This window comes from Littorina saxatilis, linkage group LG3, assembly GCF_037325665.1.
Source record: "Littorina saxatilis isolate snail1 linkage group LG3, US_GU_Lsax_2.0, whole genome shotgun sequence".
In the NCBI taxonomy this organism is placed as follows: domain Eukaryota; kingdom Metazoa; phylum Mollusca; class Gastropoda; order Littorinimorpha; family Littorinidae; genus Littorina; species Littorina saxatilis.
Window position 1 is genome coordinate 36113081 of NC_090247.1, and position 21917 is coordinate 36134997.

Sequence of the window (21917 nt, forward strand, 5' to 3'; positions counted from 1 at the left end):
TCAAGGGACCAACTGCCAACACCGATGCTGACACTCGCTGAGGGGCCAACTACCAACACCGATGTTGACACTCGCTGAGGGGCCAACTACCAACACCGATGTTGACACTCGCTGAGGGGTAAACTGCCCACACTGATGCTGACACTGACTGAGGGGTCTAGTACCAGCACTGTTGATTATCGACATGCTGAGGGGTCTACATGTACTACCAACACTGATTATGATCTAGCATTTACAATTGCACACTGATTTCTGATGGTGTATACTCTTATAATGAGTATCATTTTTTGGTAATAACAATGTAGGGGAAGGGCCCCTAATATGGACCACTTTTTGTTTATTGCTGATAACTAGCTTGTTTATGTGCAAAGAAGTTTCATTTTGTGCTTGGTAGTCCTTCTTTCTTAGGTTAACCGTTAGGCCTAATTAGAGTAAAATAGCTTTGATACACATTCAGCAAAAATTAAATACAGAAAAAATCACAAAGGGTCCATATTAGGAGCCTGGGCGCCTAATATGGACCAGTGAAGCGGCCTTCACGAATCACTGTAAAAAGCCCCCTATATTTCAAAATAACATGATACAACTTGGTGTACAAGTCAGCCTAATTAAAATATGCTCTAGATTTATCTGTTTCGGGTTGATGAGAGCATTATTTGAAGCACACCAGGAAACTAAAGAAGCTTATCAAAAACAGAGTGAAAATAAGTGAAATTATCAACTCTTCTTTTCGTTGCATTTTTTTTAAATCTCGAGGGCTAGTTATAGGTTATTATCAGCAAGCTTCTTAATGAATTAATGAAAATAGCCTTTAGCTTTTATTTTCTTCGATTTGTTGAAGGTGGTCCATATTAGGGGACTCGCACATACTTTGAGATTTTGCTATTATTTTTTGTTTGCAGTAGAAACTCGGGGTCAACACTGCTAAAATGTAACAAATACGGTTTTAGCTGTCATATATAGCCATTTCTGTTTGATAAAAGCTTTGGCTGTGGACAGAAACGAGTCCGTTTTAGGCGGCAAATTTAGAGTGAACGCTGCCAAAAGTGAAAAAAGAGAAAAAGCCTAACGGTTTTGAGATTTGTGTTTCTGCAACTGTTTTGACATGTGCAAGTTATCTAAAGAGGGTGAATACAGCGAATAAAACTTTTTTGAGCGCTCTAGCGCCGTTAATTGGTGGTGGTCCATATTAGGAGCCGGTCCATATTAGGAGCCCTTCCCCTATGTAGTAGCCACTGTGTAACCTCGCTTGCACAAAAAAACGCCAAGTATATATCTAAAATGGCTGAAGGAATTTTGCTAGCATTTACATTGATTATGCTGGGTGTTTCAGAACTTCGCGTAGATCTGGACCGAAATTGGAAAGTGGTGACCGTGACGGGATGTGACGTCACCACTTCAACAAACTCGCGAAGATCGGAACTCACGAACTTTTGACGAAGGCAAATCTGGATGTCTCTACTGCCGCCTGTGATTTTAACATTCGTCGTCCTTCGCCAACACTCCCAACACATCTCCCTGGACCACTATAGTATTGTTCAACATTAGTGGTCGTACGCCAACACTCCTAACACATGTCCCTGTGGTCAAAACCCACGCAAGCTTAGGTAATCCTAGTTAATCATCTTGAAAACGCAGTAAAGGTATCATCTGGCGTGCAGCCGACCTGTAATCGTGCGCGCAGCCTACCAGTCGTGCGCGCAGCCTGCTAATTTCAGACTGCACATATTAATTCGGACTTTGCGTTCAAACTAATAAACTTTCAACGCTATAATTCGGTAAGAGTGTGCATGAATAATTGTTGATTGAATTCTTATTCATGAAAGTTCTTTTCTTTTTGTCATTTGTACTTAATTACGTCTCCAAATGGCTATTTACACTGATCGCACAACAAAATTGAAACAAATATAATCCTGTAAGCATGTAGGCCACTTACACTAAAGAAAATGAGCCATCATAAGATAAAATGGAGTCTTATGCTTTACCCCAAACAATTATTTTCGAAGGATCGGGGCTGGGAGAGATGCTAGCTCAGATTGTGTGGAGTAACTCACCTCCGTGTTGGCGGCCATCCGGCGACACGAAGCTGCAGCCTACCCGTCCGGCGCCGGCCTAGTGCAGCCACGGTGTACGGTGTGGACAGGCGAGAGAGAAATGAGAGTCTGGACAAACGTGCGAGGGCAAACGTGGGCAGCGAAACAAAGGTAATGAGGTCCCATGCAAATTGGCAAATATTGGTATTCGGTGTATTTTGAGATGTTGACACTATGATATAGATTTGTCTATTATCTGTCAGCTTGACATAAACAAAGTGTGAATTGCTGACAATAAAAGGACTTCTTTTCCTCTTTTTGTTGTGTTTCAGGTTACTTGGAATCGTATTTCTTACCTCAAAATATATTCATAAACTTCAAATTGACAGAACTTTTGATTTAACTCACTTTGGAAGATGATTTATGTACAAAACCATAGACCTGACACCCACGCATGCACACATACACAAACGCACGCACGGAAGCAAGCACTCACGCACGTACACGCACGCACGCACGTGCACGCATGCACGCACGTGTAGCTGACAGTGTTTGGATATTGTTGCTCTTATACCCGCAGCCACTCTGCTCGCTTGAAAGTGTGAGGAAAATACATGTACATGGAGTTTTCAGTGATCAAATGGCCCCGAAAGAAAAAAATAACAAACATATGGATCGACCTACCTGGTGTCCGGACCACAGATATGTCTGTTCGTGACTGCGAGACTGAGGTCGGCAGACAAACTGAGAGGCAATCAAAGAAGCGAACATTGTATTGCCATGTACAAAAACACACACAGAAAAAAGAAGAAAAAACACACCTTTTAATACAATATTTTTCTCTTTCTAACGTGTTCTTTATTTCTTTCTATGCATTGAGAGTTGTGGTTTTTTTTCTCTATTTGTCCGTTTGTCTAGACGACTGTCTCTCCATAATTATTATACTTTCTTTTCGATCTTTGTATGCTTTTGTGAAAGTGAAATGGTTTTGTTGACCTTTTTCTAATTATTTTCCAGTTCGGCACGTCGCATTCAAAATGGTTACATTTTCCTGCAGCTCTACGAATGATGAAATGTCACTCAGGAAGCAGATTTTGGTATTTCGTTTGTAACTCTTTTTTTGTGTTTTTTTGTTTGTTGGTGTCATTGTCAGGCGGCATTTCTTTGATCGCGAACTTTAAGCAACACTGAAAAACTTTGTAGCATAACCAGCATGTGCAAACTTAAGCAAAACGAGAGGCCGCGCGCGCGTGCGTGTGTGCGTGCGTGCTTGTGAGCGTGCATGTGTGCGTGCTTGCATGCTGTTCAAGTTTTTTTATTGGTCCATAACCCATGGGGGCATTTTGAACAATAAATACAATCAATACAATCATGATATATGCTAATATAATAAATAAAAAATAAAAAATAAAAAAAAAAAGTTATGAAAAGCTGTTACAAATTCTATTAATAAAGTCCAAAATATTCTTTAGCAATTTCTTTTTCTTAGTAGCAAACAACTTTTTAAATTTAAGTGCATTAGGTTTTTTCCAATAGTAAGGTGGTAACAACTCAGCTCTTTCTTCCTTGAAAAAATCACAGACAAATAAATAATGGAATTCATCACCTATGTCTTGTGATACACATTTGGTGCAAGTTCTTTCTGCTAACCCTCATGTATATTACATAAGCAGCGTAGTTTTAGTCATTACAATACTCTGCCACAACCATTCCCCTCCCTCCCGAGCCTTTTGAGAAACAGTAAGAATCGAAATGCTGTGGAAAAAAAACGTTTTTGTGTTTTCTTTGACTAAAATGAATTTGGTTATTATTTTGCAGATGGGAATGAAAACATCCAGGGCATGGATTGGTAAGTGAAACACTACATTGCTTTTTACTAGACGCCGAACATCGCCAGAATCGGACGAAAGACAGATACAGCACATGCTGAAGAAGGGTTGACATATTTAAACTGACACAAATTTAGACACATACAAGTTGAGCATTCATCAGCTGCATTATATAAAAGGAGAGTCTGTATACTCGGTCTTATGTTGTGTGTCATTAGAAATACTACGCGTTTCTTTATCGAACAATTCTTGCCCAGCCAGTTTGGTAAATCTTACTGTATTTCATCCTTAGACTCTCGTTTTTCTTGGTGTCAGACGTTTTCTATATCTTGTTTCCTTCGTATTTTTTTTCTCCACAGATTGTCAGAACTTCGACTACGCCGAAAAAGTCCTGGATTTGGTGAACCAGGTAAAGTGCAAGTTGTATTTTGGTCTAGAAAGTGTATCGTGTTTATGTTATAAGAACCAGATGCACGGTTCAACAATAATTATAACACATCTTCAGTGATTACTTTTGGCCCGTTGGATACATGATTTAGCAACTGATCAGTGTTCGCACAACCATCAGACTCAAATGTCTGGCCAACAAAATAAACATTGGCTAGATTTACCAGCGGGTAATCTGGTGTGGGTTTTTACAATTTTTTAAAATTTTATTTACTAATACTTCTGTTTCAGATGACGCAAACACTACACGTGATGGTGGTGGAGAGAATCAACCAATCAGGTTGCAGCAATGAGGACCGACTGGCGGTAGAAGAGGACATGTTGAAGATTGTCTGCTGCAGGGCAGAAGTGGTATGAGATTTTATATTTAAACTTTACCAAATCTTCCCGCGAAGGAACCAGAATAAAGCATTTAAAATGATTTTGGTGTACTAATTTTTCTTGAAACACATTCGTCTGACTGTATCCCTTCTCTTTTTACATTTAGTCAAGTTTTGACTCAATGTTTTAACACAGAGGGGGAATCGAGACGAGGGTCGTGGTGTATGTGTGTGTGTCTGTCTGTGCGTGTGTGTGTGTAGAGCGATTCAGACCAAACTACTGGACCGATCTTTATGAAATTTGACATGAGAGTTCCTGGGAATGATATCCCCGGATGTTGTTTTCATTTTTTCGATAAATACTTTTGATGACGTCATATACGGCTTTTCGTAAAAGTTGTGGCGGCACTGTCACACCCTCATTTTTCAATCAAATTGATTGAAATTTTTGAAAATCAATCTTCGACAAAGGCCGGACTTTGATATTGCATTTCAGTTTGGTGGCTTAAAAATGAATTTATGACTTTGGTCATTAAAAATCTGAAAATGGTAATAATTTTTTTTTTATATAAAACGATCCAAATTTACGTTCATCTTATTGTACATCATTTCCTGATTCCAAAAACATATAAATATGTTATATTTGGATTAAAGACAAGCTCTGAAAATTAAAAATATAAAAATAAAGATCAAAATTAAATTTCCGAAATCGATTTAAAAACAATTTCATCTTATTCCTTGTCGGTTCCTGATTCCAAAAACATATGTTTGGATTAAAAACACGCTCAGAAAGTTAAAACGAAGAGAGGTACAGAAAAGCGTGCTATGCAGCACAGCGAAACCACTACCGCGCTGAATAGGCTCGTCAGTTTCACTCCGTTTTGCTCAAGCGGCAGACTACGGTCATTGTGAAAAAAATGCAGTGCGTTCAGTTTCATTCTGTGAGTTCCACAGCTTGACTAAATGTAGTAAATTTTAAGGGGCTTATTGTCCGTCAATTGGTTTATACGATTCGAGTTTCACGCCCTCACGGCTTTTTGATGTTTGCGTGTTTAGGTGGTATCAGCCATCTGCACTTATGGTAGAATGACCAAGATCTTTAACGTGCCATTGTGGTGACACGGGGTTGGGAGATGGATACCGTCTCTGGGTCTGCACACAAAGTTGACACGTGTCCGTCCCGGCCCGGATTCGAACCAGCGACCTCTCGATCTGTATTGTCCAGTGCTCTACCACCTGAGCTACCCGGGCCCCCTAAAGTTTTGACTAAATGTTTAACATAGATGGGGAATCGAAACGAGGGTCGTGGGGTGTGTGTGTGTGTGTGTGTGTGTGTGTGTGTGTGTGTGTGTGTGTGTGTGTGTGTGTGTGTGTAGAGCGATTCAGAAAAAAGTTAAAAACTACTGCACCTATCGTCATTAAACTTTACATGAGAGTTCCTGGGTATAATATCCCCGGACTTGTTTTCTTTTTCTTGATAAATGCCTTTGATAAGGTCATATCCGGCTTTTTGTGAAAGTTGAGGCCGCACTGTCACGCTCTCATTTTTCAACCAAATTGGTTGAAATTTTGGTCAAGCAATCTTTGACAAAGTCCGGACTATGGGATTGCATTGCAGCTCGGAAGTTTAAAAATGAGTTAATTAGTTTGCTCATTAAAGTTGTCATCAACATCAATTTTTCGCAAACAGATTTAAAATTGATTGGATCATATTCTTCATCAAATTCGGAATCTAAAAATACATACGTATGTCATGTTTACTCTTAAAATGTGATCACAATTAACGAAAACAGGCTAATTAGTACTACGATTAAAATTGTAGAAATCGATCCAAAAACTATTTCATCTTATTCTTTATTATTTTCTGATTCTAAAAACATATAGATATAATATGTTGTATTCAAAACAAACTCAGAAAGTTAAAAAGAATATAGAAAAGCGCGCTTTCCTGCCTAGCGCAATACGCTACCGCACTGTACTGGCTAGTCAATTTCCCTTCGTTCTGCACGTGAAAAGTGAGCGACATCCTTGTCGCGGGGATTGACGAAGCTGTATTGTCTTTGTTAAAAAATGCAGTGCGTTCAGTTTCATTCCGTGAGTTAGACAGCTTGACTAAATGTAGTAATTTCGCCTTACGCGACTTGTTTGCTTTTTAACACAAGTAAAATCCTTGCTTTCAGTTTTTGTAGCAATGCAATGTGTCTCGATCTGCCATTTTGTTACAACACTATAGGCTGACACAATCAACTCCCGTTTACTAAATATAGAATACATAGCCTGCCATCTAACGAATAAGTGCTTCATAATTTGTTGTCCAGGTAGTGTGATTCGAATTACAAATTTGTTAAAGGCACAGTAAGCCTCCCGTAAACCATCACAGATACTGTTAGGCTTTTACACACAGTACAAACACCCTTTCATTTAAACACTCACCGCTTGAGAACATCCTAGGTGCCCTCTGTAAAGAGCGAGCAATTTTCAAAGAATTTATTTTTGCGTGGTTTATCTTACCCCTGAGCCATCGTGAACCCGTGTGATCCAGTTTCCTTTTATTCACAATGTAGTCGTCAGTTTGTGATTTAAATGCGACTCGCTGAAAGCTTATCTGCAATAAGATTTCAAAACTTCGAATTGTACTGATCTTGTCTTGATAAAACAAGAGGCGAAGCCTTCAAGGCTCCCGTAAGAAATCAACAAACAGTAACATAACACAAACTCACTCACTCCGTAACACACACAGAATAGTCAGGTTATAAATACAAGCCACTTTACCTATGCAGCATGGTGACCCTACAATATGCGAAACATGTCGACTGCAGCAGCCTGGTTCTTAAAATAATTCTGACGGTCAACACAGCCAGAAATGCCAACAAAGACAAGAAAGCTGTTGCAAGGTAAGCTTACCAAACGTTACATAGCGAATCATATGAGAGTGCGTAAACAGCAAACAGTAGATCTACAATCAAAGAGAGGATCGAGTCTGGAATGAAACGCGATACAGATCTAGCATTCAAAAACTGTCTTTCACGTTCAAGGAAGTTGTTGCAAAGTACTTAAGACTTACTAAATTGTACAGACAAAACCATGACAGTGCATGTTTTGAATCTGAGGAAAAAATCGTGATCATTTTGACTTTGAGAACAGATTCATTCTGTTTCCTTATATCTGCATGTTCAAGTAAATGGTGGACAGTTTTTTTCGGGCAGAGTAAACTTAACTTGAGACTCTACTGCAAGTCTTGAAATTCACATAAATCGAACCACGAGCAAAGACATCCAAACATTACAGGCACTTTAGATCAACTCATTTCACTAGCACTGTGTTTGACATCCGTGTCTGCTGAAATAAAAAGAAATTAAAACAAAACGGATTAACAGTAGGTGACACGTTATGAGAGTGGGAGACACTAGATCTGTCTCTGAACTTACCGGGATACGGCTGCAAGATCGACACTGACTGCCGCGCTTTCGACAGCTCTTCCTCGCGTGGACATTGGAAACACGCTGTGCAGATCAAATTGTAGGAAATCTCCCTTTGGTATCTTCTTTATTTACTTTTCTGGAGCTTAGAAACCGAACAACATGAAATCGTCTTCCCCGGCGAATCGGCGAGGTGAGAACTGGACCACAATCCTTCGCGCGACCCCTGACCTGATCTTGACACCTGACCTGCCGTCTGCATGCCAAACACGACACAAACCAGTCAACTGCTTGTACCCCTTCAAAACCCCCCACCACCCGTTTTCTTTGGATACACGCTTTAACTACACACATGCCGACACAATGTTGATCATTGCTTCAATAATTTGAAGATGGTGCTTGAAAATTAACCACGTGAAATGAGTATTTCGGTGTTTAGCCAAAAATGTTAAAGTTTCTACCACAGACATACACACATACATACATACATACGCACGCACGCACAGACAGACAGAGTTTACCATCGCATAGGCTACACTTACGTGAGCCAAAAATAATTCTTTTATGATTTAAGAATGTTTGTGTAACAAGCTGTCAATATATTATTTAGATTTTAAAAGTTAGGTATAGCGCCAAAACGCACCGTCCGATTGTCTGATCAGACAATCCGCAAAATTAATTCTTTGAAAATTGCTCGCTCTTTACGTAGGGCACCTAGGATGTTCTCAAGCGGTGAGTGTTTAAACGAAAGGGTGTTTGTACTGTGTGTAAAAGCCTGACAGTATCTGTGATGGTTTACGGGAGGCGTGCTGTGCCTTTAAACATTCACCAGACAGTTACCCCGCTTACTTCCCTTAGTTCGCATTATTTGATACAAACGTATAAGTTGTCTTTAGTGGTTGTTATTTCGACCCACATCAAAGGTAATTGTATTAGTATTGGACAGATCTCTTGATACGGTTTTGCCATTGTGATGCGCCTGAAATAACAGGTGAATCGTATTTCCAAGACTCAAAAGTACACTCCTTCCCGTGAAAACAATTCGGCTTACCATCTCAGATCTGGCCAGGCTTTTACCTAAAGGACCTCTGCCCCCCCCCCCCCCCCCCCACCCCCCACCCCCTCTCCCCCACTTGATCACATAGCAAAAAATCAACACTATGGCTGCTTGCTGTGGTGAGCTGGGATTTTTTATGAACTAATTTTACAAAAGCCAATCGTGGCTTTTTAAGAAATTAATTCATTCATACATTCTCACTGTGTACAGAGAACACCCAGACTGTTCATTTTTGGTGGGGTGGTCTTATCTCATGTGAAATCCTGTCGAGATCTGCGAAGGTGAGCCGAACTGGGAAGTATGTGCCTTTGAGGTAGTCGTTCACAACATTATTTTGATAACAGTTTTCAGGGCAAGGCAGGCATGACGACGCGCTTCAGTGCATTCAGATGGCAAAAGAGTTTCTTCCCAAGTTCCCAAAAGAGGTAAATTCAAACTGAGAGGCATGTCACGATAGCTATTAAATCTTACCGATCGTCTCCAGGAGAAGAAATAAAGTGCGTTATTAAAGGAAAATTAAGTCCAAAAATTGTTTCGCTATTTAGTATAAGGTAAATGCAATCTAGTAGTGTTTGTTTCTTGGGCGCCCGCATTTTCATTCTGTTGGAAGAGTCGCTCCCCTTACACCACCAAAGTGCTGATGTCTTTGATTGCTTTTGTTTTGATTGTGAATCGACAAAAATACAGCAAAATGATATTGGATTATCATTATAATTTATAATTAGTTGATCCATCAGTTATGATAAGTTTGAATGTCGTTTGTCGAAAAAATTTATTGTCCGTTCCACTCAACGAAGTGATGTCACATTTTCAATAGGAGAATCGACGACAAAAAAGATGATTACATTTTTAGGCTGCTGTGAACACTTCAGGAATCAACGTGGGTGACTGTAGTTACACTCGTTGCAGGTGGGTTACGTGAGCATGCTGTGTTACAACTTTGGAGTGAGCTGCTACCACGAGAAGCAGTACCAGGTTTGCACAGTGTGGTTAAAAGAGAGCTTTGACCTGGGCAAGGAAAGAAGCAGCGTTCCAGCCAAAAACCAGGTAGAGACGCCTGATGAATATATTCTACTTTTATTTTGCAGTTGCTTTAGCACCTTAACTTTGGTCGGACCCTGTAGATTCAAACATATTTTTGTCTGTAAAATGTCGAGGATTCTTGTTGCGGTCCGGTGGAAAAGGTGGCAGATCGAGTAGTTAAAATGCTGTGTAGTGCACTCAGACATTGATCTATTCATAATTCAAACAAAACTTCGAATCGTTTGTTATCAATACAGCGGAACCCTGCTGTTAAGACCCCCCTCTCTCTCTCACACACACACACACACACACACACACACACACACACACACACACACACACACACACACACACACACACATAGATACATACACACATAACATCTGTAAAATGCACCGCTGTTGCAAGACTCCCACTCTGATTTTCTCAGACTTTTGGAGAGTTTCACTGTAACAGCAATTATTGGAGAGTTTAATCATTGACAAAAGTAAAGACACACTCTTACATCGTTCTAGTGCGGGTCGGATTTTCACTATGACATCAATATTAAGCCAATCGTACACAATGACGGTTTTCAATGTTAACTGGGAAATGATTTATCGTTGTCCCAGGCGCGAACTCTTCGTTTGCTGGCCAGCGCCTACTTGGAGTGGAATGAGCCGGGATGTTGCGAGAAAGCTCTCAACGCTGTTACCCTGGCCAACACGGTAATCACACGCACGCACGCATGCTCGTTCGCTTACACGCACGCTCGCACGTACGCTCGCAATCACACATGCATGCACAGATAGACAAACAAACATACAGACACATACACACATTCACACACACACACACCCACACACACACACACACACATTCACACACACGCACACATACTCACTCACACTCACACACACACACACACACACACACATACACACACACACACATTCGCTCGCACGCACGAGTGCACACCTAGCTGTTGAAATAATCTTTTTGTTATTCTTCAACATTTTGCCTCTTCTTCCTCAGACAAAATGTCAAGCAATTGTACCATAGGTTAATTACTCTGGCAACGTATAATTTCTGAATTTCATATCATATTATATCGTATCATTATGACCTCGATATTTTTGTTTTCGTTTCTTTCCTTGGGTTTTATTTCATGTTTTTACGTTTCTAAAGTTTGCAACACTGGAGAAAATGTATCTGCACAGGAATATCTGCACCCAGCAGGCCTGTTTCTGAAGCTCCGGATCATGCTGAAAAGTCAGGAAAATCCAGCTGCTCTAAAATCAGGTATGTCATGTCACATTCTTGACAAGATAAATAAGGTTAACAGGTTATTCAATAACAGTGCATGTAACTAAAATAAATGTTCATTAGCTTGTTCGTGAATCGTTTTGAAATGTGTCTGTTTGTGTATGTGCGCCCGCATTGCTGCTTGATTGTGTGTGTGTGTGTGTGTGTGTGTGTGTGTGTGTGTGTGTGTGTGTGTGTGTACTCTCTTAAGCTACAGGATTTTGTCCACCTCAGAACAGAGGAAAGATCTAATCTCCAGCTAGAAATAAAAGGTCTTCTTCGCTGTGTGTGTGTGTGTGTGTGTGTGTGTGTGTGTGTGTGTGTGTGTGTGTGTGTGTGTGTGTATGTGTGTGTGTGTGTGTGTGTGCGTGCGTATGGTTATGTGTGTCTTTGTGTGTGTCTGTTTGTGTGTGTGTGCGTGTGTCTGTTTGTGTGTGTGCGTATGTGTGTGTGTTTTGTGCGCGTGCGTGCTTGTGTGTTTATGTGTGTGTGTGTGTGTGTGTGTGTGTGTGTGTGTGTGTGTGTGTGTGTGTGTTAGTGGGTGTGGGTGTTGACACATGCGTGTCTGTATGACTGTATGTGTTATGTATCCCTGCCCCTTGGTGCGTTCTAGTGGTGGAAGAACTGATGAAGCACGTGGACACCGGGGTTGAACTTTGTCACAGTGTCATCCTCCTTCTGCAGCAACACAGCACGTACGACATGCTACCTTCTCTGGCTCTCGATTTTCACCCGTCTCAATGTAGTTTGTTACATTTAGTCAAGTTTTGACTAAATCTTTTAAGATAGTCTAGAGGGGGAATCGAGACGAGGGTCGTGGTGTATGTGTGTGTGTGTGTGTGTGTGTGTGTGTGTGTGTGTGTGTGTGTGTGTCTGTGTGTGTGTGTGTGTGTCTGTGCGTGTGTGTGTGTGTGTAGAGCGATTCAGAGTAAACTACTGGACCGATCTTTATGAAATTTTACATGAGAGTTCCTGGGTATGATATCCCCAGACGTTTTGTTTTCATTTTTTCGATAAATGTATTTTATGACGTCATATCCGGCTTTTTGTAAAAGTTGAGGCGGCACTGTCACACCCTCAATTTTCAATCAAATTGATTGAAATTTTGGCCAAGCAATTTTCGACGAAGGCAGGACTTCGGTATTGCATTTCAGCATGGAGGCTTACAAATTAATTAATGACTTTGGTCATTAACAATCTGAAAATTGTAATTAAAATTATTTGTTTATAAAACGATCCAAAATTACTTTTATTTTATTCTTCATCATGTTCTGATTCCAAAAACATATAAATATGTTATATTCGGATTAAAAACAAGCTCTGAAAATTAAAAATATAAAAATTATGATGAAAATTTAATTTCCGAAATCGTTTTAAAAACTATTTCATCGTATTCCTTGTCGGTTCATGATTCCAAAAACATATAGATATGATATGTTTGGATTAAAAACACGCTCAGAAAGTTCAAACGAAGAGAGGTACAGTAAAGCGTGCTATGAAGCACAGCGCAACCGCTACCGCGCCAAACAGGCTCGTCACTTTCACTGCCTTTTGCACTAGCGGCGGACTACGTTCAGTTTCATTCTGTGAGTTCCACAGCTTGACTAAATGTAGTAATTTCGCCTTACGCGACTTGTCCTTTTTGTTTGGTCTCGCCTACTTGACCGCTATAATTCAAGAATGGTTTCATTTTAAGGGAAGTTTAGTATCCTTTTTCAAGTTACCTGTAACACGACTGGCAACTCTCGATTAGGGCGCTTCATAAACCTCAGTAGTTATATGACTCAAAGTTTATTTATGTCACATGGGGCCTATACTTGGTGGGGCATCGGGAAGAAGGGAATAAGTAACAATCATAGCAATACCAAATTATATAACAGTTAAGTAATTCATAAATTCAGCAGAAAAATTCATTCACATTGTTTCAGAGAGGTTGGAAGTTGCCCACTGCCGAGCAGTTCACTGAACAGGTTCCGCAACTTACCGGAGTACGGCAGACTTCTCATCGCATACCTGGACCTTCTCCTACGTACGGACGCTCACACTGCCAAGGCTTTTGCTAAAGAATGTATCATAGGTAAGAATTGAAAACTAATCACAATAGATGCTACGATCGATTTTTTTACCTCTTAATGGTTTGAGTGATTCGTTTCTTACATTTACACAAAAGCTTCAGGTTTGTCTCACTAACGTCAAAGAGAAAATATCAGCTAATCAAAATATGAACTCAAAATGTTAACTCGAATTGTAAAGTATTATAATTATTAGTGTGTGTGTGGGTGTGTAATTAATGAAAAAAAACAGAAAACACACAACACTTGAACGGACAGACGCAACTAGAATTCCACAAAACTGTTATCGGTAGGACGCGTGACATTTGAGCAGAAAAAAAATCACCTCCGACGGGACTCGAACCCGCAATCCCCGGCTAGCACACGACCTTAACCGATCCGGTGTTTAGGAGGCCGATGCCTTATCCATTAGGCCACGGAGGCTTGATTCTCACAAAGGAAATGTGAAACAATCTATCGTTAGTACCTGATGTTTTTGAGTATATTTTGCCAAAGAATGTATCATTGGCAGTGTTGTTCCAAGACAGTAGGGCAGTTGGACCTGGACTCAGAAAACCTACATGTCAAAATGTCCTCGTCGCAAAAAATAGTTTATTTTCAAAAGACATCCCATTTGTCAAAGCTATCGGACGTTCGACCGGCCGGGGTCAAAAGTAAGCTTATGCGTAAATGACCGAAGACTGAGGCCTGGGAACAGCACTGCATTGAATGGGTAAGTAAAAAAACTAACCACAATGGAGACAAAAAGGAAAAGACCCACACTCAAGAACACCCCCCCCCCCCCAAAAAAAAAAAAAAAAAAAAAAAAAAAAAAAACCACAAACACATTGACATTATTTTGGAAACAGGAATACGCAACAGTAATTCATTAACTAGGAAATTAGAAAGACACACGACATTTGCAAATAAAAAGTAAAAACACCTCCGACGGGACTCGAACCCGCAATCCCCGGCTAGCACACACACGGCTAACCGATCCGGCGTTTAGGAGGCCGATGCCTTATCCATTAGGCCACGGAGGCGCTGCCTGTACGGTGAAATGATTAGCTGGTCGTTGTCGGGTCTGCCTTTTGCTGCGTACGAACGCGCACACTGTCAAGACTTAATCATAGGTAAGAGAGGAAAGCCTACCTAAATGATCGCTATTGCCGATCGAGTCTTAATCTGTTCCTCTGCAGGATTTACTCAATCAAACCGCCTTACACGGTTTTCTGCAGTCGGTGTCCAGACAAACAGACCTACACCGTTCTGTGGCGAAAGGGTTGGAGAAAGACTAATTAGCTTTCCAAAACATAAACCGGGGAATATAGCCTAGAGTTGAAAAGTAAACGGCAATAGAAAGTAACGAGAAGAAACGTAAACCCTCCGCCGCCCCACCCTAGCATCAACATCCCCAAGGAAAAGAATTAAATGAAGACAATAATTGACGCCTGCGAAAGAACGTTAAACAAACACAAAAACGGCACTTGAGGATTATTTTAGAAAACACGAAAACTAAACATACACTGGATCATGTAGTAAATGCAACATGAATTCACACATTAGAGAAGTCGAAAACCACATGGCAAAGAAAATTAAAGAACAAGTCGCGTAAGGCGAAAATACAATATTTAGTCAAGTAGCTGTCGAACTCACAGAATGAAACTGAACGCAATGCCATTTTTCAGCAAGACCGTATATACTCGTAGCATCGTCAGTCCACCGCTCATGGCAAAGGCAGTGAAATTGACAAGAAGAGCGGGGTAGTAGTTGCGCTAAGAAGGATAGCACGCTTTTCTGTACCTCTCTTTGTTTTAACTTTCTGAGCGTGTTTTTAATCCAAACATATCATATCTATATGTTTTTGGAATGAGGAACCGACAAGGAATAAGATGAAAGTGTTTTTAAATTGATTTCGACAATTTAATTTTGATAATAATTTTTATATATTTAATTTTCAGAGCTTGTTTTTAATCCGAATATAACATATTTATATGTTTTTGGAATCAGCAAATGATGGAGAATAAGATAAACGTAAATTTGGATCGTTTTATAAATTTTTATTTTTTTTTACAATTTTCAGATTTTTAATGACCAAAGTCATTAATTAATTTTTAAGCCACCAAGCTGAAATGCAATACCGAAGTCCGGGCTTCGTCGAAGATTATTTGACCAAAATTTCAACCAATTTGGTTGAAAAATGAGGGCGTGACAGTGCCGCCTCAACTTTCACGAAAAGCCGGATATGACGTCATCAAAGACATTTATCAAAAAAAAGAAAAAACGTTCGGGGATTTCATACCCAGGAACTCTCATGTCAAATTTCATAAAGATCGGTCCAGTAGTTTAGTCTGAATCGCTCTACACACACACACACACACACAGACACACAGACACACACACACACACACGCACATACACCACGACCCTCGTTTCGATTCCCCCTCGATGTTAAAATATTTAGTCAAAACTTGACTAAATATAAAAACAACAAGTCGCGTAAGGCGAAAATACAATATTTAGTCAAGTAGCTGCCATTTTTCAGCAAGACCGTATACTTGTAGCATCGTCAGTCCACCGCTCATGGGAAAGGCAGTGAAATTGACAAGAAGAGCGGGGTAGTAGTTGCGCTAAGAAGGATAGCACGCTTTTCTGTACCTCTCTTTGTTTTAACTTTCTGAGCGTGTTTTTAATCCAAACATATCATATCTATATGTTTTTGGAATCAGGAACCGACAAGGAATAAGATGAAAGTGTTTTTAAATTGATTTGGAACATTTAATTTTGATAATAATTTTTATATATTTAATTTTCAGAGCTTGTTTTTAATCCGAATATAACATATTTATATGTTTTTGGAATCAGCAAATGATGGAGAATAAGATAAACGTAAATTTGGATCGTTTTATAAATTTTTATTTTTTTTTACAATTTTCCGATTTTTAATGACCAAAGTCATTAATTAATTTTTAAGCCACCAAGCTGAAATGCAATACCGAACCCCGGGCTTCGTCGAAGAATACTTGACCAAAATTTGAACCAATTTGGTTGAAAAATGAGGGCGTGACAGTGCCGCCTCAACTTTCACGAAAAGCCGGATATGACGTCATCAAAGACATTTATCAAAAAAATGAAAAAAACGTATGGGGATTTCATACCCAGGAACTCTCATGTCAAATTTCATAAAGATCGGTCCAGTAGTTTAGTCTGAATCGCTCTACACACACACAGACACACACACACACACACACACACACACACACACACGCACATACACCACGACCCTCGTTTCGATTCCCCTCGATGTTAAAAAATATTTAGTCAAAACTTGACTAAATATAAAAAGCAACAAGTCGAGTAAGGCGAAATTACTACATTTAGTCAAGCTGTGGAACTCACAGAATGAAACTGAACGCACTGCATTTTTTCACAATGACCGTAGTCCGCCGCTTGTGCATAACGGAGTGAAACTGACGAGCCTGTTCAGCGCGGTAGTGGTTTCGCTGTGCTGCACAGCACGCTTTTCTGTACCTCTCTTCGTTTTAACTTTTTGAGCGTGTTTTTAATCCAAACATATCATATCTATATGTTTTTGGAATCAGGAACCGACAAGGAATAAGATGAAATTGTTTTTAAATCGATTTCTGAAATTTTATTTTAATGATAATTTTTAGGTTTTTAAATTTCGGAGCTTGTTTTTAATCCAAATATAACATATTTATATGTTTTTGGAATCAGAAAATGATGAAGAATAAGATGAACGTAATTTTGGATCGTTTTATAACAAAATAATTTTAATTACAATTTTCAGATTTTTAATGACCAAAGTCATTAATTAATGTTTAAGCCACCAAGCTGAAATGCAATACCAAAGTCCGGCCTTCGTCGAAGATTGCTTGGCTAAAGTTTCAATCAATTTAATTGAAAAATGAGGGTGTGACAGTGCCGCCTCAACTTTTACAAAAAGCCGGATATGACGTCATCAAATATATTTATCGAAAAAATGAAAAAAACGTATGGGGATATCATACCCAGGAACTCTCATGTAAAATTTCAGAAAGATCTGTCCAATAGTTTATTCTGAATCGCTCTACACACACACGCAGACAGACAGACACACGTCTCGATTCCCCCTCTATGTTATACTGGGTGGCCGAGTGGTAACGCACTTGCGCTCGGAAGCGAGAGGTTGCGAGTTCGACCCTGTGTCAGGGCGTTAGCAATTTTCTCCCCCCGTTCCTAACGTAGGTGGTGGGTTCAAGTGCTTGTCTTTCGGATGAGACGAAAAACCGAGGTCCCTTCGTGTACACTACATTGGGGTGTGCACGTTAAAGATCCCACGATTAACAAAAGGGTCTTTCCTGGCAAAATTGTATAGGCATAGATAAAAATGTCCACCAAAATACCCGTGTGACTTGGAATAATAGGCCGTGAAAAGTAGGATATGCGCCGAAATGGCTGCGATCTGCTGGCCGATGTGAATGCGTGATGTATTGTGTAATAAAATTCCATCTCACACGGCATAAATAAATCCCTGCGCCTTGAATATGTGCGCGATATAAATTGCATACAAAAAAACAAAAAACAAAAACAAAACAAATCCCTGCGCTTATAGAACTGTACCCACGGAATATGCGCGATATAAGCCTCATATTGATTGATTGATTGATTATCGAGTCTTTACCAGCTCCTAATGCTGTTTCTTTGTAATATGTAATTAACTATGCATTTCCGGATCAACAGATCAACTACCTTCTTTCGCTACAACTAGGGAAGATTAGGCAGAGATGAAAAGTAAACTGAAAATACAAAGTGACCCCAACTTCACAATACCCAAGGCAAAACAATGAAATCAATTAAGACACAGAAATAAGAAGAAGAAAAAGAAATGAAACAATTAGAGATTGATTAGAAAAAAGAATAGTAAACAAACTGGAACTTGTTGTTAAATCGACAAGAATTTAGAAAATATGAAATTAGAACGACACAAAATTTCCAATTAAAAAATAAAAACACCTCCGACGGGACTCGAACCCGCAATCCCCGGCTAGCACACAACCGCTTCAACCGTTTCGGCGATTAGGAGGCCGATGCCTTATCCATTAGGCCACGGAGGCTTGCATGCTTCCTTTAAGTTATGACTTTATATGTGTTATACACATAATGCTTTGTTCAACGTTTTTATTGTTTTATTGTTTTTTTAACGCAGATAATTGTTTGAATGGCTTGTCGTGTTGGTTTTGTTTTTATCAGCACACAATACAGACTGTCCAATGGATGGTGACACAAAGAAGCAGTTTCACGTTTTGTTCTGGGAGCAAGCTGCTCTGGATTTTGAGGTATTGATTCTTTTTTGTATACATTTTTAAACTCAACCTGAAACATATGTTACAAACAGATAAGAGAAGCTCGTCAGGTGGAAGAAGATCATCAGATTATAGTGGTGAATATCCCGAATGGGCAGCGTACGATAACACCTGACGTTGTCATGAGTAATCGAATAACGCATGCTGCGCTTTTCTAAAAAAAAAAAAAAAAAAAAAAAAAAAATCTTTCTGTCTTGAGACTCAAAGCTGCCAGTCAGCTCAATAAATGCTTTCAGTCAGTTCAATGTCATATTGTCGGGTGTCAGTCAAATTGAAAATGCAAAGCGTGAGTTCAGGTGAGAATAGAAGTGATGAGTACATGTGCACTGTTAGTAAAGACATAGCTATCGTTAGTTATTCCTTTACATTTCCTTATAACTTCTATTCTCACATTATTTTAAACGCAAGTGAGGATATCCAGCATTTCTTTTTTTGTGAAATCGTTCGGAATAGGTTGTACAGATCAACTTACTACAGAAACAATGCCTTTTTTTTTAAACAGGAGAAACAATTTTCTGATGCTCTGGACTGGTACAACTATTCGCTCAGTCTGTTTCGCTCTGCTGGGAGAGACGGCGGTTGTGTGGGCGAAGGCAACTTAGCTAAACTTCACAGGAACAGGGCCAACTGCTACATCAGCCTTCAGCAACTGTCAAAGGTATTCCCAGAATTGGTTGTATTAAAGTCACTTACAGTAATCTGCATTTGGAGAGATGATGAGGGGTGCAAGAGAGGGAAGACGACCACGGTGAGAGAGAGAGAGAGAGAGAGAGAGAGAGAGAGAGAGAGAGAGAGAGAGAGAGAGAGAGAGAGAGAGAGAGAGAGAGAGAGAGAGAGAGAGAGAGAGAGAGAGAGAGAGACCAGACCACAGACCAGACCAGACAGTGATGGAAGAGGCTGGAAAATGACGAAGAAGAAAACTGAAGTACTGACATCTTTGTTGCAGGCTAAGGAGGCGTTGTCTGAGGCCAAAGAAGCTGACCCAACTTCAGTACACACACATTTCCTTCTCTACAAGCTTGCTCTATTGGAATCTGACACAGAAGCAGGTACTTTGACAAAAACCCACCTCTCACTGCCGTTACGCAGACTCTAAATTAGTTTTCAAAGTCAAGAGAGGGAAGACTGATTATCTTCTTATGCAGGTGTGGGGAGAGAAAAAAACACTTTTTGCGCACGATCTAAAAAAACAAAGCAAAGTAAGCGATCTAAATGTAGACAACAACAGTAAGTACGAGTTATGAACCTGAGAGTATAAGAAATATTGACATGAACAAAAAAATGTCATCTGTTCACGCAAATGTTGTTGTCTCTAGCTTCAGGAATATATAACAATGTCAACTACGGCCAACTCAGACGAATGATTCAGTTATAATGATTATGTTTCTTGTTCATGTATTATTATAATTATACTTTTATTTTTTTATTTACTGTGGTTACAGCCAAGGCAAGTTTGCAGGCCATGGTAGAAAACCAGAGCGTTCAGAGTGCGGATGACAACAACAGCCTGATCTGCCTTGCTGCACAGATAGCCATGGAGGTGAGGAGACAGTTTGGGATGAACTGCTGAAATGCGTCCTTGGTGAAATTCCGATTTTAAGGCCCTCTGCGGCAGCGGTGGCCAATAGATAAACTCCGAAAAGCGAGGGGTGTGTCGGAAACACGTGCGTGTTTTCACGTGTTTCCGACACAACCCTCGCTAATGACATACCCTCCAATATTTGTACGAGGTTTTGCAAGAACAGGTCACTTCCCCTCAAACCATACCTATACCCGACGGAGTTATTTCTGAATTGTCTATTAGGGACATATTTTGTTAATACGTACGCAGAATGCATCCTTTTCAATGTGCGCGAATTTGTTCCATGTACATCAAACTGAAACGGAAGCTTCTCTCCGTGATTCGAGTAGTATGGGTTTTCCGGGTGGATTTTTGTGAGTGGGAACTTTAGTGAGGGGCGGGGACTTAGTTTGGACCAAAAGTAAATACATGAACAAGTTAATAAATAAATACAGAAGTAAATTGATAAAGACTTGATACATAGCCTAAATGATTAAAAAAATGAATCAATCAATGAATTAATGAACCAATCAATCAATTAATCATTCAATCAATTAATCAATCAATGAAAAAGATCAATGAAAAGATAGATAAATGAATCAATATTTCAAGAAAAGGACTATCAGGGTGTATCTGATAAAGCGTTGCTATCAGTGTAATCAGTTATCGCTGCAAATCATAATTAACTTTTTGGCTTTAAACCTTAATCTAGAAAAAAACAAGTCGCGTAAGGCGAAATTACTACATTTAGTCAAGCTGTGGAACTCACAGAATGAAACTGAACATAGTCCGCCACTAGTGCAAAAGGCAGTGAAAGTGACGAGCCTGTTTGGCGCGGTAGCGATTGCGCTGTGCTTCATAGCACGCTTTACTGTACCTCTCTTCGTTTGAACTTTCTGAGCGTGTTTTTAATCCAAACATATCATATCTATATGTTTTTGGAATCAGGAACCGACAAGGAATAAGATGAAATAGTTTTTAAAACGATTTCGAAAATTTAATTTTGATCATAATTTTTATATTTTTAATTTTCAGAGCTTGTTTTTAATCCAAATATAACATATGTATATGCTTTTGGAATCAGAAAATGACGAAGAATAAAATGAAATTGTTTTTGGATCGTTTAATAAAAAAATAATTTTAATTACAAGTTTCCGATTTTTAATGACCAAACTCACTCATTAGTTTTTACGCCACCAAGCTGAAATGCAATACCAAACCCCGGGCTTCGTCGAAGATTGCTTTGCCAAAATTTCAATCAATTTGATTGAAAAATGAGGGTGTGACAGTGCCGCCTCAACTTTTACATAAAGCCGGATATGACGTCATCAAAGGTATTTATCGAAAAAATGAAAAAAACGTATGGGGATATCATACCCAGGAACTCTCATGTCAAATTTCATAAAGATCGGCCCAGTAGTTTAGTCTGAATCGCTCTACACACACACAGACAGACAGACAGACAGACACACACACACACACACATACACCACGACCCTTGTCTCGATTCCCCCCTCTAACTTGACT

The 21917-nt window shown here is 39.6% G+C and overlaps 1 protein-coding gene and 3 non-coding genes across 4 annotated transcripts in view; 1 reads left to right on the plus strand and 3 right to left on the minus strand.

The window, feature by feature from the left end:
- Positions 1–21917, plus strand: part of LOC138962264 (testis-expressed protein 11-like) — a 38137-nt gene that overhangs the window by 5226 nt on the left and 10994 nt on the right. Inside the window, exons 5-18 of the mRNA XM_070334009.1 lie at positions 3051–3130; positions 3852–3882; positions 4222–4271; positions 4541–4660; positions 9450–9530; positions 10015–10152; positions 10740–10835; positions 11328–11409; positions 12026–12107; positions 13341–13489; positions 18717–18802; positions 19332–19487; positions 19776–19878; positions 20272–20369. Of these exons, the coding sequence (XP_070190110.1) occupies positions 3051–3130; positions 3852–3882; positions 4222–4271; positions 4541–4660; positions 9450–9530; positions 10015–10152; positions 10740–10835; positions 11328–11409; positions 12026–12107; positions 13341–13489; positions 18717–18802; positions 19332–19487; positions 19776–19878; positions 20272–20369 (1352 nt within the window). The remainder of the gene's footprint in view (positions 1–3050; positions 3131–3851; positions 3883–4221; positions 4272–4540; positions 4661–9449; positions 9531–10014; positions 10153–10739; positions 10836–11327; positions 11410–12025; positions 12108–13340; positions 13490–18716; positions 18803–19331; positions 19488–19775; positions 19879–20271; positions 20370–21917) is intronic.
- Positions 13807–13907, minus strand: Trnar-ccu (transfer RNA arginine (anticodon CCU)). The gene is made up of 2 exons: positions 13871–13907; positions 13807–13842 (listed from the first exon to the last, which is right to left on the minus strand). It is a non-coding gene; the product is annotated as a tRNA-Arg (tRNA).
- Positions 14404–14506, minus strand: Trnar-ccu (transfer RNA arginine (anticodon CCU)). The gene is made up of 2 exons: positions 14470–14506; positions 14404–14439 (listed from the first exon to the last, which is right to left on the minus strand). It is a non-coding gene; the product is annotated as a tRNA-Arg (tRNA).
- Positions 18477–18580, minus strand: Trnar-ccu (transfer RNA arginine (anticodon CCU)). Its single transcript has 2 exons — positions 18544–18580; positions 18477–18512 (listed from the first exon to the last, which is right to left on the minus strand). It is a non-coding gene; the product is annotated as a tRNA-Arg (tRNA).